This window comes from Mustela erminea, chromosome 9 (genome assembly GCF_009829155.1).
Source record: "Mustela erminea isolate mMusErm1 chromosome 9, mMusErm1.Pri, whole genome shotgun sequence".
NCBI lineage: Eukaryota > Metazoa > Chordata > Mammalia > Carnivora > Mustelidae > Mustela > Mustela erminea.
The window spans coordinates 60,677,124-60,695,158 of record NC_045622.1 but is presented as its reverse complement, the minus strand read 5'-3'; the positions used below and the strand labels follow the sequence as shown (position 1 = coordinate 60,695,158).

Below are 18,035 nucleotides of genomic sequence, written 5' to 3'. Positions count from 1 at the left end.
GATACCACTTCTATCTATTTTTTTGAGTCTTTTGTTCCTTGTCTTTTCTCTTTCCTCTCCAGTCACCCCAAAACATTTCTAGACTCGAACTGGCGGTGCTCGATATTGGCCTCAAAATTTTGCATATATTGTTTCATTTTTAAGAATAACAATCCCTACCCACCCTTTCTTTTTAAAATACTTATACATATATCAAGATTCATCTCATCTCCTACCTTCTCTATAAAATCTTTACTTACCACCCACAATGGCCTTTGAGAATCATTTAGTTTTCATGAATTTTATAATAATTTTTTGTGCAATGACCCTGTTACCATTTTATAATAATGATTCCATTGCATTTTATATCTTGTACTAAACTAGAAATTCATTAGTGTGTTTGTACTCACTTCTATCTTTCAGTGCATGACATGGAATCAGTCACATAGAAGGTATGCAGAAAACTTTGTGGGCTGACTTTGATGACATGTTTGGGAGATGAAATAAAACTGATTCTCTACTACCTATATAATTGGAAAGATTTCTCCTCAAACTACGATGTTCAGAATGAATCAGAGTTGAAAAATATAGGTTATAATAATAATGATCTCAGCTCTAATTTATTAAATGGTTAGTACATATTAGAAATTATGCTAAGTGCTTTTTTGTTTTTCATTAGAGCATTTAATCAGCCAGATAATCTTTGTGGTATGTTTTCCCCACATTTGATAAAAAGTATAGAAGCTGAAATTTAGAGAGATTAAATGGCCTGTTAAAGTCTTGTGGCTAAAAATGAAGATATAAGATTTAAATCTTGGGACTATCTGGATCCAAAACTCATGTTTCCCCCAACTCTTTCCTAACTAACATTTTATTTTCTCCATACTGCATCCATTTGTATCATCTCTTTTCTTTCTTTCCTTTATGTTTCTTCTCCTGTGTCCCTGACCAGAGTCCATGCTCTAAGCAGCCCGAGGTCAGGGATTGCTTCCATTCAACTCTGCCTTTCTCTCTCACATTAAACCTGAGGTATGACCAATGATATGACCTAAAAAAGTATCTCAAAATGAATGAATGAGTGAATGAATTAAACACATACTAGTCATTTAATTATTGCTTTTGTCTGTTTCACTGATACCATCACAATTATATTTTGTAGGTGTATTTTAAAGATTAATTTATTTATTTATTTGAGAGAGAGAGCATGAGGGGAGTGGGCAGAGGGAGAGACAGAGAGAGAGAGAGACTCTCAAGCAGATTCCACACTGAGCACCGGGCCTGATGTTAGGCTTGATCTCATGGTCATGAGATCATGACCCAAGCCAAAACCAAGAGCTGGATGCTCAATTGACTGTCCCACCCAGGCACCCCTGTAGGTATATTTTAAATGGAGGTCCTAAACTGATGAAATGGGGAAAACAAACAATTCCTAGACATGCTCTACTTGCTCCCCATTAGAGGGTCTCCCCTTCCCACACACAGAACATGCACCAACACCAGGCCTGCATTCCTCGTTTTATTACCTGACTGTTCTTACTAGACACAGAAATCTATAACCCTTTTGTCAAACATAAAACCTGTAGGGAATGGGTACATTACTTTTTTTTTTTTTAATTCTGCATTTGTTTCTTTGGCAGATCTTTACACAGAAGAACTATTTCATAATACATAGCTACAAAAGCTTTAGAAAATCTACATATTAGAGGGACTTGTGTGTTTAATACCATTTTACTCACAGCATTTACAAAGGTCTTCTTCACTCCCTTTTAACCCCCCTTTCCCCTAAGCAATATGTCTATTTTATGACTTATTTGTCTTGGCTAATGACAACCTATCTCCAAGTAAAAACCTGATCATAATTTCCCGGATCTGCTTGGTCTTGATTCCATAAACAATTGGGTTCATTGTAGGAGGCAGTAGCAAGTAAATGTTGGCTACAATGATGTGTGCATGGTGGGGGATACTGTGTCCTCCAAAACGGTGGGCAAAAAATGTGAAAAAAGCTGGAACATAGGTGATCACAATGGCACAGATATGAGATGTACAGGTGCCAAAGGCTTTCTGGCGAGCATCTGCAGAGGACAAACTCACCACTGCTCGCAAGATCATAGTGTAAGACACAGAAATACAGAACATATCAAAGCCCCCAATCAAGAGGGCTGCCAAGAGACCATAGATAGCGTTGACCTTGAAGTTGCCACAGGACACCTTGGCCACAGACATGTGGTCACAGTAGGTGTGGGGAATGAAGTTTCCCCGGCAGTAGGGCAGACGCTTGGTGAGGAAAGTGAATGGGAGGATGAGCAGCACACCCCTCAGGAAGGTGGCAAGACCAGCCTTGGCGATGACAGGGTTGGTGAGGATGGTGGAATAACGTAAGGGGTAGCAGATGGCGACATAGCGGTCCAGGGCCATGAGCATGAGCACCCCAGACTCCATCCCGGTCAGCGTGTGGACAAAAAACATCTGAGCCAGGCAGGCATTGAAGTCAATCTCCTTGAGGTTGAACCAGAATATGCACAGCATGTTGGGTACAGTGGTGGTGCACAGGGTGACGTCCGTGAAGGAGAGCAGGGCCAGGAAGTAGTACATGGGCCGGTGCAGGGCGTCCTCATGGCTGATGAGGTAGATGAGCCCACAGTTCCCCAGGACAGCGATGATGTACATGAAGCAGAAGGGCAGGGCGATCCAGGTGTGTGCAGCTTCCAGGCCAGGGACACCATTCAAGATAAAGAATCCTGGGGTCAGGCTGGAGCTGTTTCCCCCACACATAGTGGCTCATAGGAGGTGGGCATGTTATGTTCCTTAAAAGTGGTGATTTCCTGGACAAGAAAATAACTCGAAGGTGAGTAGGGGCTCAGAAACCAAATATAGAAAGAATATATTTTTTAATGAAAAGTGGTTTCCCTAGAGTCTTATTATCTGTCATCACATTCCATCTCTGGTTCTTAACCTTGCACATGGCATGGACAACTAGTCATTTTATGCCTCTGTTTTCTAAATCTCAAATGAGTATAATCATTGTGCCAGCCTCAGAAATTTGTTGGAATTATTTCATAATATAACTGTTCATAGACTATAGTGAATGCTCAATAAATATTAGCAGTAATACTACTGTTGTTATTACTGTTCCTACCTCAGTATAAGGTACCCCATGTGATAGAACTTATCATGTTTAATATACATAAATTCAAATGGAGCTGTTGAGAGCTGCTGTTATTCAAGTGTCACTGTGCACTTAGGGTGCAAAAGGTAGTATTAGATTTTGTGAGCCTTAATTTTATTGGGTGATTGAGAACTGAACTTTACAAACCATGAGAGACTCTTGACTCTGGGAAACAAACTGAGGGTTGTGGAATGGAAGGTGGGTGGTGGGTTGGGGTAACTGGGTGATAGATATTAAGGAGGGCACATGATCTAATGAGCACTGGGTTTTTATGCAACTAATGAATCATTGAACATTATATCGAAAACTAATGATGTACTATATGTTGGCTAATTTAATTAATTAAGTAAGTAAATTTATTTTATTTGATAAAGAGAGAGAGCACAAGGACGGGGGGAGCAGGCAGAGGGAGAGTAGAAACAGGATCTCCACTGAGCAGGGAGCTTGATGTGGGGCTCAATCCCAGGACCCTGAAATCATAACCTGAGCTGAAGGCAGATGCTTAACAGAGTGAGCCACCCAGGCTCCCTGGCTAATTGAGTTTAAATTAATAATAATAATAATAATAATAAAGTTGTATTCTACGTAGAAAATAAAAGAGAGAGAGAGAATTGAACTTGAGAAAACAAATGCTTGCTACGAGGGCCTTCAGGAGAGGAAAATATATTCTCTTATCTTGAATTTATATTTTAGGCTGAAAAATGATAAATATCTCTTGTCATTCAAATGATATCCAGGGACATCTTATTCAGCTAAGTCCTTACAAGTCTTCTGCTAATTCTAGGTCACTCAGCAGTTGGCCATTGAAACCACTGCAGAGAGAATGGTGTGGATAGGAGGCCACTACTGATGTCTGCTTCCTTCTAAGAGAACACTATAGCCACAAGACTAAAAGATCAGGATATTAAGATAACAAAGGAGAATATTTCATTCTGAATAACTGGCTTATGAACTAAAACAGACTGCCTATCATGGAAAATTCTCAGGCTCTTCCAAACAGCAATAACATACAACTCAGCAATTAATCTAACTCATTAATCATAAACAAGCAGAGTGCCAGCTCTTTTTCTCCCTCAGTGTAAGATTTCTGTCTACACTATCCCTCTCAGATGATTCCCCCAGAAGCATGTGAATTCTGCTATTGAGTAAGCTACTTTTAAACTTAGATATAAAAAGGAAAAAAAACTAGATAGGTATGTCTGCCCTCCAAAAATACGAAAGTGGAGTCTTATTGTATGCTTACTCATGGAAATATAGACACTGAGGCTCCATGAGTTTCCAACACTAAGTAGCTGGATAGACTTGAACAATTTCAATGCTTTTAAAGGGAAGGTAATAATAGTATAGACTATAAAGGTTAAATGAGAGTTGATCCTTTAAGTGTTGTCTGGCATTTAGTAAGTAATCAGTATATGTGATCTATTGTAATAATAGACAATAATTGCCAGATTATGCGTTAAAACACATATTATTTACTTAACAGGTATTTATTGATTGATTACATGCCAGGTGTCAGTCTACTTTTGGGGACTACCTTAGTGAACCAAAAACACCAGAATCTGTTCCACTACTGGGTACAATTTCAATGGTGTCAACTCCTGTATTCAAATTTATATTAATGTCATGAATACATATAATTAACCTCATTTTATATATAAGGGAATGTAAGTGCAAGGTAACTCAATCAAAAGTCTAAGTTGGCAACACTTAAAAACTGGGAGAATCAAGAGATACGATGGTTTGACATTGAAGTCATGTGTTTAATCACTCTCTGTCCATGGTCCTAAATTAGTGAAGGAATAGCTGTTGGGCATAACTAGCTGAAATAATTCATTATGACATTGGAAGAGGAGAAAACTTGTTCTTAACTGTGTCCTAGGGAAGAAAAAGAATAAATGTGTAAAGTAACAGAAAATCAGTCCTTAGCCAAGGGAGGTATCCTTGCAGAGAAACTCATTCCATGAGAGAGAACCTGTCTGCAAGATAGATGGAATCCTACAACGGGACTTGTTCACATAGACACTGTACAGCACCTAGAAGTAGGGTTGTATGGGAAGATTTCTATAGGGAAACCCCTCTCAGGAATTCCTCTAATGCCTTTTCAGATTCAGTTACTTTCCACCTACTCACAAAGACCATTTCTACCAGAAGCAGTTCTGAGTACAGATATCTATTAAGGCAAAAGCTTTTGTGTTCTTCCCATTGGAGCCCCTTATTGTCCAAACTTCTTCAATGAATTCTGAGGTAGTTTTAAATTTATTTCACAATTAGGGGTATGCTTTTTCCCTCTTAGTCCCTAAATAAGTGGTCATCCATTCTGATTGGAGTCAAGAAGAAATACTAGGCTTCCAATCAACCACATCTCAAACACTTGTATTTCTTGTACTATAAGCGTTACATTTTGGGAAAATACAAGTCTTTGGGAATCACCCAAACTCACCTCAGTGTCAGCAAAGACTGGGTTTATAGACATGACTGAGACTTCTGAGCATCTAACAGTTCTGTAACAACCAGTTTCCACCTCTACATAGTATTGCTGTACCCTTTGAGGATTACCCAGACTTGAGTGTCTATGCCTGATTGGATCTCTACAGTTGATGTCTCACAGGGCTCTGGTTGAAGTTAAGATCCTTTGGGACTTTTGAGATTATTTTATATTGATCAGCTTTTTAAGCAAGAGTGAAACTATAAAACAATAAGTGTGTCAGAGGTAAATGTCTTCCTACCCTATGTGGATTCAAAGAGACCTGATAGTCATAAGAATTATGCATTTTCCATTTTTATTAATTTATAAAATGATGGTCTAAGTACGTAATTATAAAATTCCAAAAAATGTATTAAAGCACCTACAATATCAATCTTTCCTCTTAGCTACTAAATAAATGGTTCATTTCACCACCCTGAATATGTATGTATGTGTGTGTGTATGTATATACATGTATAAATGTATGTATATAAATGTAAAAATGTATAACATTTATAACATTTATTACATATATATTTGTCTTTCTCTGACTGACTTATTTCACCTAGCATTATATTCTCTAGTTGTGTCCATGTCATTGTGAATGGAAGAATTTCAGTCTTTTTATCACTAAATAAATCCCTCTCTCTCTCTCCATATATATATATATATATATATATATATATATATATATATCTTCTTTATCCATCCATCAGCCAATGGGAATTTGGGGTCTTTCCATAATCTGGCTATTTAGATAATGCTGCTATAAACATTAGGGTACACGTATCCCTTTGAATTATTATTTTTTGTATTCCTTGGGGAAATACTTAGCAGTGCAGTTGCTGGATCTTAGGGTAGTTTTTGTTTTTATTTTCATTTTTGTTTTTAACATTTTTAGGAACTTCTATATGGTCTTCAGTATAGTGCGCCAGTTTGCATTTCTATCTACAGTGCAGGAGGGTTCCTTTTTCTCCACATCCTTATCAATACCTGTTGTTTCCTGTGTTGTTGATTTTAGCCATTCTGACACGTGTGGTGATATTTCATTGTAGATTTGATTTGCATTTGCTTGACGATGAGTGATGTTGAGCATCTTGTCATGTGTCTGTTGGTCATCTGTAGATCTTTGGAAAAGTGTCTGTTCCAATTCAGCACTTATTCATTTATTCATTTTTTAGGTGTTGAGTTTTATAAGTTATTTATGTATTTTGGGTTCTAACCCTTTATCAGATATGTCATTGGTAAATACCTTCTTCCATTCTGTAGGTTACCTTTTAGTTTTTTCAATTATTTCCTTCACTGGGTAGAAGGGTTTTATTTTGGTGTAGTCCCAACAGTTCATTTTTGCTTTTGTTTTCCTTGCCTCAGGAAACATCTAAAAAGAAGTTGCTACAACTGATGTCAAAGAGGTTACTGCTGTGCTCTCCTCTAGGATTTTTATGGTATCAGTTTTTTCTTTTAGAGTGACATCCTCTGGACCTTGCTATCTCTGAGGTGGGACTCAGGAGAAGAGCACCGGTTTTGGAGTCAGAAGAGCTCTAGGGTTTCAGTTTGGTTCAGCCTCCTAGCAACTAGGTGACCTTGTCAAGTCAATAGGCATCTTCCAAGTGTGGTTCCTTCATCTGGTGAAATGAATGCAGAAAAGGGGAGGAGACAGGAAGTGGGAAAGGGTTTTCAAGGACTCTGAGTGGAATGGTTGTTATTAAAATAATATTAGCCACCCACACAAAAATCAGCTCTTAGTTTCATTGGTCTTTCCAAATGTTTTTATACACTTTAGTTCATTTATTTCTTCTCTGATTTCCATTATTTCCTTCTTTCTGCTAACTTTTATCTTAATGTATTCTCCTTTTTCTAGTTCCCTCAAATGTGAAGTTAGGTCATTTATTTAAGATCTTTCTTTTTCTTTCCTTTATTTATTTATTTTTTTTAGATTTTCTTTTTTTATTTGACAGACAGAGATCACAAGTAGGCAGAGAGGCAGGTGGGGTTGGGGAGAAAGCAGGCTCCCTGCCGTGCAGAGAGCCGGATGATGCGGGCTCCATCCCAGGACCCTGGGATCATGACCTGAGCCAAAGGCAGAGGCTTAACCCATTGAGCCACCCAGGCGCCCTTAAGATATTTCTTTTTTCTTAACATAGGCATTTATGGTTATAAATATCCCTCTCAGAACTGTTTTATTTCTGTTTCACACAAGTTTTGATTATTTGTGTTTATACTTTTTCTTGTTTCCAAGCATGTTTTGGCTTCATTTTTGGCTCACCGCTATTCAGGAGTATATTGTTTAACTTCTACATATTTGTGAATTGTCTAGCTTCCTCCTGTTACTGATAACTAGTTTCATGCCATTGTGCTTAGAAAAGATACTTAATGTGATTTCAATTTTCTTGTAATTTTTTAAAAAGATTTTATTTATTTATTTGACAGAGGGAGACAGGGAACACAAACAGGAGGAGTGGGAGAGGGAGAAGCAGGCTTCCTGCTGAGCAGGCAGCCGGATGTGGGCTCGATCCCAGGACCTTGGGATCATGACCTGAGCTGAAGGCAGACTCTTAATGACTGAGCCACCCAGGTGCTCCTTGATTTTCTTGTTTTTTTGTTTGTTTGTTTGTTTGTTTGTTTTTTAGTTTTTATTTATCTGAGAGAGATAGCATGAGCATGGGGAGGAGCAGAGGGAGAAGCAGGCTCTCCATGGAGCATGGAGCCAGACATGGGACTGGATCCCAGAACCCTGGGATCATGACCTGAGCTGAAAGCAGATGTTTAACCAACTGAGCAACCCAGGCCCCCCTCTTAAGTTTGCTAAGACTTGCATAAACAATAAATCTTGTAACACTGAAAAAATAAAATAAAATAAAACCACCTGTTTTGCGGCCTAACATATAATCTGTCCCAGAGAATGTTTCATGTGTGCTTGACGAGAATTTGTAGTCTTCTGCTGTTGGATAGAACATTCTGTAATTTTCTAAGTCCATTCAGTCTAAAGTATAGTTGAAGTCCAATGTTTCCTGATTGGTTTTATGTCTGGATAATATATCCATAGTTAAAAGTGTGGTATATCACTTATATGCAATTATCCAGACTCATATGCATTATCCAGATTCATAGGTGCAATTTAAGAAACAAAATAAACATAGGGGTAAAAAAGAGAGAGGCAAACGAGAAAACAAACTTTAACTATAGAGAACAGGGGCAGCTCGATTGCTTAGTGGGTTAAGCTCTGCCTTTGGCTCAGCTTGGGTAATGGTCTCAGGATCCTGGGATTGAGCCCCATATCAGGGTCTCTGCTCAGTGGAGAGCCTGCTTCCCCCACTCTCTCTGCCTTTCTGTCTGCCTATTTGTGATCTCTCTCTCTGTCAAATAAATAAATAAAATCTTAAAAAAAAAAACAAACTATTGAGAACAAGCTGATGGTTACCAAAGGGAGGTGGGTGGGGGGATGGGTTAAGTAGGTGATAGGGATTAAGGAGTGCACTTGTGATGAGTACAGATGTTGTATGGAAGTGCTGAATCACTAAATTGCCCACCTGTGCATTGTGTGTTATATGCAAGCAATGAATCATTGAACATCAAAAACTAACAATACACTTACTATATGTTGGCTAAGTGAACACAATAAAAAAATCATAATAATAAAAAAGAAACTAATATTACACTGTATGTTAACTAACTGGATTTTAAATAAAAACTTAAAAAATTAAAATAAATAAAAATTGGAGTACAATAAGATAAATTTTTTCTCATAAAAAAATTTAAGGTAATAAAAATGGAACAGGTTAGAAGAAAATATATGGCAATATATGTAACTGACAAGCCTTATTCCAAATATATAAAGAAATTTTATACTTCAATAATAAAACAAAAATTTTAAGAGAAAAGAGCAAAAGTCTTAACTGCCACCCCCCTAAAATCATCTAAATAGTGGAGAGCTTATAAAAATATATCCCATCTTCTTTGTCATCAGGAAAATGCAAATTAAAATGCCACAACACTTGCAATAGCAAGTGTTGGGAAAAATGTAGAGTGAATAGTTTATAGTCTTGGTGGGACTTCAATTTGGTACAACCACCTTGGAATATAGTTTATACTGTACAGCAAGAGTGAACCTAAAACTACTGTATGATCCAGAAATCCCACTTCTGCATAGTAAACCAAAAGAATGTACAAATATTTGCTCCCAATGACATATAAAAGAATGTTCAGTGTACTGTTATTTATAGGAGTCCAACAAAAATGTTCTTCAAGAGTGTAATAAATTATTATGTGTTCTGTATTCATAAATTGGCATTTTATTTAGGAAAGACATTGATCAAACAAATGCTTTATACAATATGGGTAATTTTAAATATAATCATGGTCTTATAAAAAAATTCTAAACAATTCATCTCAGTCTCCTGAAAATTGCAGCATATAAGTAGACATTTATTTATTTCATCTGTTTCCTCTCTTTTCCTTCCCTTTTCTCCCTTCTCCTCTCCTTTCTTCTTCTTTTGTTTCTCTTTTACCATAATTTTCTCTTATCTCAAAAATGGGCAGAAGACACAAACAGATACTTCTCCAAAGAAGACATGCAAATGGCTAAGAGACACATGCAAAAAAGTTCATCATCATTAGCCATCAGGGAAATTCAAATCAAAACCACATTGAGACGCCACCTTATACCAGTTAGAATGGCCAAAATTAACAAGAAAGGAAACAACAAGTGTTAGAGAGGATGTGTAGAAAGGGGATCCCTCTTACACTGTTGATGGGAATGCAAGATGGTACAGCCACTTTGGAAAACAGTGTGGAGATTCCTTAAGAAATTAAATACAGAGCATCCCTATGACCTTTCAATTGCACTACTGGGTATCTACCCTAAAGATACAGACATAGTAAAAAGAAGGGCCATCTGTAACCCAATGTTCATAGCAGCAATGGCCACAGTCGCCAAACTGTGGAAAGAGCCAAGATGGTCTTCAAGAGATGAATGGATAAAGAAGATATGGTCCATATATACAATGGAGTATTATGCCTCCATCAGAAAGGACGAGTACCCAACTTTTGATTCAACATGGATGGGACTGGAAGATATTATGCTGAGTGAAATAAGTCAAGTAGAGAGAGTCAATTATCATATGGTTTCGCTTATTTGTGGAGCATAAGGAATAACATGGAGGAAACTTGGGAGAAGGAGAGGAGAGGTGAGTTGGGGGAAATCTGAGGGGAAAACAAACCATGAGACACTATGGACTCAGAGAAACAAACTGAGAGAAGGGAGTGGGGGTTTGGGTGAGCCTGGTGGTGAGTATTAAGGAGGGCACGTATTGCATGGAGCACTGGGTGTGGTGCATAAACAATGAATTTTGGAACACTGAGAAAAAGTAAAATAAAATAAAATGTAAAAAACATTCTCTTATCTCTTATTTCCTTTACATGTAACCTGATATTTCCTGTTTACATGTGAACTGTATTTGTTTTCTCTATCATTATTGTAGTTCAGATATTTAACTGTCTATTGTAATAAGTTTCTTGGACTGCTTTCTTTCCCGTTGTATGTGATAGACACTTTAAACTTGCATATATACATCAATATTAATTTTATACCTGTTATTTTCTTTATGGAATTGCATATTTTTTGTTCTAGTATTCTGAGCTCTGCATTCTTTACACCACAGTTATTTATGTTTCCTCTTCAGGCATCCTTCTAATATATGGTAATTACTAATTTATAATAATTACTGATTGAAAATTTTAACATTTTCCTTACTCTTTCATCATAGATTTTAATTTTTTTCATATTTTTACCTTCCCAATTAAGCTTTCTTTTACTCATTTATCATTGTTTGGTTCCATTCTGCTACCGTATCTCATTCTCTAATCTGTCCACCTAAGGCATTTCTGTCCTTATGATATTTTTCTCCTTTTTCATAGATTATATGAAATTTTTCTCCTTTTTCATAGATTATATGAAATCACCACCACTTTTGAAACATTTTTTAGTCTTTTTAATCTAACATTGTATAATTTAGACAACTGTGATACTTGTCATTTCCTTCTTGCTTACTAGGATATTACTATAGACACAAAAAAATTATTTTCTGTGACGGTGTTGCTTCTTCATTTGCCACCAACCAGAGTTGGATTTGTCTATTCTCAGTGTTTTTCAATAAACACCGATTATAAATATCTTTTTTCCTTTCTCTCCCACCTTTTTCATATGCAGACACAGAGAAGAGAATAATATACAAATTCCAACACCTATACTTTTTAGCCAAGTTTGATCACTGTCTCTCTCCTTCTGATGGAGCATTCTTCTCTTACCATGCTGCTAGTGTACAATATACAATTCCCATAAGTTACTGAAATCAAGGTCCATCCCACCCATAACCTCACCTACAGTAATTATTAGTAAAGATTTGTGGAATAAATGTATTAATATATACCTTTATATATTTATCCCTCCCTTTTAATACCTACTTCCTGTCTGATTGTTTTCTATATATGCAATTTTTCTCATTATATTGAAGATGGGTATATATGTTTCTCAATGTGGGGGTAAGCAGTTAAATGAGACAGAATGAATGTATAGGGAAAAATAGTTTTTCCCTATACAAAGACAGAAAATGTCTTTGTATGTTTTTATCTTTTTTGGATTCATCTATAGTGATATGTGTTGCACTTGTGTAGTCTCAGATTTTCATAGTGGTAGTAGATAGTAGATTTCATAGCAACACACTTTTTTTTTTCCTTTGGGCTGGCAGACATAGATATTTTAGTTCCCATCAAAGATTATGTTGTCATCGCAGATTCTAGACTTCCCACTTTGTCTAGCCTACCACACAGGCAATAGAGTCCCAACACTAAAGTCATTTGAGTAATTCCTAATTGCCTCTGTGATTTTCTTTTTTATTTTTGAAATCTTTATTAATTAATTTATTTGACTTTAGTTTTACTCTCTATAATTTTGTAAGTATATTTAATTCAGCATTTCCATGTGTATGGAGTGTTGGGGGAATTATTCATTCTTGTTTATATTCAAACTCTTACACTGGCTAGAGATCCTCAAAATATCAACCTAATATCATGTAATAACAAATTAACATTTTTAGTGCAATGTAACTTCAGAAAACTCCATATTACATTGTGCTGTCTTCAAAATTCCAGTGGAAGAATGACATACTTTTCTAATTACTTTCAGTGATGTACTTAAATGTTAATAAATATGTATTTCACATCTACCAGTTGTGGTATAAGGTTTGGATTGGCAATAAAATTACAAAACTCAAAAAGTTTTCATCCAGGGCTAGATTTCCTTAGTGTGCAGGGAATGGAAATCAATATACAAAGTATATTCAGGCTTGTTCAGTGTCCCTAAGGTGACGTGAATACAGGTTCTCAGTTCTCCATGTTTTGCTGTGTGGGAACAGGGCCTGGTTAGAGGAGACAGGGCCAATGTTTGCAAATGGCTTGATCATTATGTAAACTTTTTTTGGCAATCAACTTCACTTTGGAGTCAAATTATAGAAGATTTTTAGGGCATCCTAGTGGTTCAGTTGGTTAAGCATCTGCCTTCAGCTCAGGTCACGATCCCAGGGTCCTGGGATCAAGGTGCGCACCAGACTCCCTGCTCAGTAGGGATTCTGCTTCTCCCTCTCTCTTTGCCTGCTGCTTCCCCTTCTTGTGCTCTCTCTTTCTCTGTCAAATAAATAAATAAATCTTTTAAAAAATTATAGAATATTTTCAGCTGTGGTGACTAAGGTTGGAAAAAGAGTCTATGAAGTCACCCAAGCCTAAATGTCTATCAATTTTTCTGGTGAATTCTCTCTGTGTTTTTTTTTTTTTTCTACCACTTTACAACCATCTATAAGACTTATTCTCTGTCTATTTCAAAGACCTCCTAAAATTATCTTCAGGAAATTGATTTAAGATTTTGTGGTTTATTCCCTTGCTATCTTTCCATCTTTTATTTAGGTAGTATTGATAGAAATACATGAAAATCATTCTCCTTGATACTGGAAATTCAACATAGCTTAGATAGATATGAGATAATTTCATAACTGAAACAAGTTATACTAAATTATGCAGCAAAATGAATAGAGGGTTAATGAAGTCACTAAAACATGAGTGAAGGGTCTTAAGAAATAGATGTTGACACTTCTTTTTATAATGGGTTTCCTGCCACAAATGGGTGAATACCAAATATGGGATCAGGAATTTTTTTTTTCTCATGTGCATCCCATTTGCAATTTGTTTCATGGGAAAAGTACATTAGGAATCTAAGCAATGCAATGACTTCCAAACAGCTTTGAGATTACATTGATGTGAAATTCCTTTCAAGAAAAAAAAAATCCTCAAGTTTAGGAGACATTCTTTTTTTATTTAATCAATTTTTATCATTGATGAGTTTTATGAAAAAGAATTCAGTTATTATAGTAGATATTCAATGCATATTGTTTTCCACAATGAACCCACTGATGTTAAAGTTATGCTCAAGAATCTCCTCTGAAACATTTCTTGTCTTTCCTTGATTTCGGATATTAACTCGTGAATTTATTTCATAACTAAGATATCTTTCTCTTTAAAAAATAACGTGATGACTCCTTCCCGGATCTGCTTGGTCTTGACTCCATAAACAATGGGGTTCAGAGTAGGAGGCAACATCAAATAGAGATTAGCAATCAGAATATGGACATGGTGGGGAATGTTTTGTCCCCCAAAACGATGAGTAAAAATGGTGAACAGGGCTGGAACATAGGTGATGACAATAGCACATATGTGGGATGTACAGGTGCCAAAGGCTTTCTGGCGAGCATCTGCAGAGGACAAACTCACCACTGCTCGCAAGATCATAGTGTAAGACACAGAAATACAGAACATATCAAAGCCCCCAATCAAGAGGGCTGCCGAGAGACCATAGATAGCGTTGACCTTGAAGTTGCCACAGGACACCTTGGCCACAGACATGTGGTCACAGTAGGTGTGGGGAATGAAGTTTCCCCGGCAGTAGGGCAGACGCTTGGTGAGGAAAGTGAATGGGAGGATGAGCAGCACACCCCTCAGGAAGGTGGCAAGACCAGCCTTGGCGATGACAGGGTTGGTGAGGATGGTGGAATAACGTAAGGGGTAGCAGATGGCGACATAGCGGTCCAGGGCCATGAGCATGAGCACCCCAGACTCCATCCCGGTCAGCGTGTGGACAAAAAACATCTGAGCCAGGCAGGCATTGAAGTCAATCTCCTTGAGGTTGAACCAGAATATGCACAGCATGTTGGGTACAGTGGTGGTGCACAGGGTGACGTCCGTGAAGGAGAGCAGGGCCAGGAAGTAGTACATGGGCCGGTGCAGGGCGTCCTCATGGCTGATGAGGTAGATGAGCCCACAGTTCCCCAGGACAGCGATGATGTACATGAAGCAGAAGGGCAGGGCGATCCAGGTGTGTGCAGCTTCCAGGCCAGGGACACCATTCAAGATAAAGAATCCTGGGGTCAGGCTGGAGCTGTTTCCCCCACACATAGTGGCTCATAGGAAGTCTGCATTTTACATCCTTTGTCAGCAATTGCTTTCTACATAGGGGAAAAGTGGGGTTAGAAACCAGACAAGAGAGAGTGGTTTGGATAATAATACCCACAAATGTCATTAACCTTGCATTGATAAGACAGTATTTTTCCTCCCACTCTAGCAAGAGTCTTTGAACTATTGTACTAAAAACTATTGTATCTAAAAATAATTAGTACTATTTGATGTCTCTTGTCCATTTGGATTGTCTAAATAACTATCCTCACTTTCTAAACCTCTCCTCAGCACACCTCTTCTATTCTATCACATTCTGATAAAAAGTAGTGAACTGAGCTGTAATTATCTCTTCCTCCCAAAAAGCCACTTCTATTTCTCCTCTTGGATTCTTCATGAGTTATCACTAAAATCATGTTTGTATATTTAGAGGATCACCTTGATCTGACTCATCCTTATTAGTAGGAATTTTGTTCTGCCTTGAAGATAATGAAGAAAACTATAATGCATGTAAAATTTGCCAGTAATATTCATATAACTTGCTTAAGATGATACATTGTAGATGCTCAATAAAATGTTTGAATTAGTAAGGACTTAATATCTGACATCAGTATCATGCTTTTTTACACTATGAAATTTTAAAGGAATATTTTGAGAAGAAAAAAGTACTTATGCTTCTAAAATATTGGCAAGTTTTATGGAATTTCATTAAAAATGTTATTAAAGGGGTGAATTCAATCAGAAATAGCATCTTTTCTATTTGCCCTTCTGCTTTTGCACTTTTTCTTTATTAGTTTCCTATCCATTTTCAATATAAGATTTGCATTTAAGAAGCCCTTGAAGTTCTAAGATCACTAATTGTTTATAATGTTTTAATTTAAATAGTATTTCTTTTGTAATAACTGGACAGGTTATCAGTACAAAAGATAATACTATATTTTTGGATTGCAATTTCTTGTAAACATAACAGAAAGAACTGAATGATGGTTGAAGGAATTTATAGATTCAGGGATGTTTGAGAAAGCTTGAAGTCACCAAACAGTTAAAAAAATTTTTTAATCATCTGAGGAAAATAAAATGGCCCTTAAGCTCTGGATGGGCACCTTTACATGCAGCAATGCCAATGTCAAATATTCCCACCACCTGGTAGAACTACAGAGATACCTGCAGTATCTCTGTGACAACATGTATTACATAGCTGTGAAGATGCCAGACATAGATTCCCGTCACCTAAATAATCTGGAAACCATTGTTGTGTCCTCCCTCTGCCCAGGGTACATAGAAGTCATCATGGAAAGATGATACAAAAGAATACAAGTTACACATGTTCATGGTCTCTGGTTCCTAAGGCGATTGTCTTATGAGAGATTTCTCTCAGATATCTCCAGAAATGTCCCCACATGGAGGAGCCATCATAGTCCTAGACCAAAAAAATGTAAAGATTACAGTCTCTGATGTCTGCCATCTTTTATGTGAACACCACATTGAAATGAATGGGTGACTGGAAAATGAGACTAAGTCCACCCAGGAAGAAAGAGACCCATTACCTCTACAGAAGTGAAAGGGAAATAGAAAGGCATTGCCTCTTGCAAATATAGCCTTTTTTAAAACCATCTGCATATTCTAGGCTATTGTATTCTTAGCCATCAATATTCTTACTTTGCTTAAAATAGCTATTTTTGAGAACTCCCCAAACTCACCTCAGTGTTTAGCACAATTCTATTCATGGCTGAGAATACTTAGGAGTTCTTCAAAATCTGGGATGGCATCTTCTTACATAGGATTTTCAGTTTCCCTGGAGAATCTCCAGCAGGATGTCCCAGGTGGACTGAGTCTCTAGAATTATATGTCTCAGAGGAATTCTCATGGAAAGAGAATAAACTTTCAGCCTGGTGGTAGCAGATCTATATTTAGAAACTTTTGAGTAGAAAAGGAAAGAATAAAAACAAATATTAAGGCTAGTGACCACCAACCCTGGTGGAGATTAACATCATGTAAATTTTTTTTCTCTTATTACAAAAGAAATAATATCCTTAATGTGGAAAATCTGAAAACCGCAAAAAAACACAAAAAAGTTGAAAAATCACTTGTAAATCCAATACAGAGAAATAACCATTCTCACAATATCTTCTGTACTTCATTTACTCATTTTGTAATTATTATGTTTAATATTCTGGTTTTGTATAAATTTCAGAGTATATGGAGTTTTAAATACTTTTTTTCTTCTTTTCCCAATATTATTTTGTTAACATTTTCTTATGTCATTCTGTATACCTCGAAATCAAAATTTTCAATAGCTAAACTTCTTTCACCCAATAGCTATACCAAATTTAATTAAGTACTTCACTACTCTTGAATATTTAAATTATTTCCTCATTTTTTCTATCAAAAATAATTCTTCTATGGATATTGTAATCCATTCTGCATTACTGATTTTTCCCTCGTACAAGAACAAGATATAAGGGGGTCCTAAGTGGCTTAGTTGGTAGTATCTGACTTCAGCTCAGGTCATGATCCCAGGGTCCTGGAATTGAGCCCCACATCAGGCTCTCTGCTGGGTGGGGGGTCTGCTTCTCTCTCTCTGCCCCTCCCCCCACTCTTGTTTTCTCTCTCTCTCTCACTCTTTCAAATAAATAAATAAAATCTTTTTCTTTTATATTTTATTTATTTGTCAGAGAGAGAGTGAGCACGCACAAGCAGGCAGAGTGTCAGGCAGAGGCAGAGAGAGAAGCAGGCTCCTTGCTGAGCAAGGAACCTGATGTGGGACTCGATCCCAGGACCCTGGGATCATGACCCGAGCCAAAGGCAGTGGTTTAACAAACAGAGCCACTCAGGTGTCCCAATAAAATCTTTTTTAAAAGGAAAAGAAGAAATAGAACTGTTAAGTTTGTGGGATCAAAAGGCATGGATAATTTTAATTATATTTATAAG

The 18,035-nt window shown here is 37.0% G+C and overlaps 2 protein-coding genes across 2 annotated transcripts; both read right to left on the bottom strand.

Moving 5' to 3' along the window:
* Nucleotides 1-1,810: 1,810 nt before the first annotated feature.
* On the bottom strand, nt 1,811-2,751 carry LOC116599815 (olfactory receptor 52N2-like). The gene is given in 2 exon segments (XM_032359784.1): nt 1,811-1,857; nt 1,860-2,751. Coding segments are annotated over 2 exon segments (939 nt in total).
* An 11,393-nt stretch (nt 2,752-14,144) lies between these two features.
* LOC116600180 (olfactory receptor 52N2) lies at nt 14,145-15,107 on the bottom strand. Its single transcript, XM_032360306.1, has one exon. It carries the CDS (start codon nt 15,105-15,107, stop codon nt 14,145-14,147), a length of 963 nt encoding a protein of 320 aa, XP_032216197.1.
* Between the last annotated feature and the right edge of the window lie 2,928 nt (nt 15,108-18,035).

Bases quoted from the DNA above. Each gene is read 5' to 3' on its own strand.
- LOC116600180 (XM_032360306.1), bottom strand. From the start codon at position 15,107: ATGTGTGGGGGAAACAGCTCCAGCCTGACCCCAGGATTCTTTATCTTG.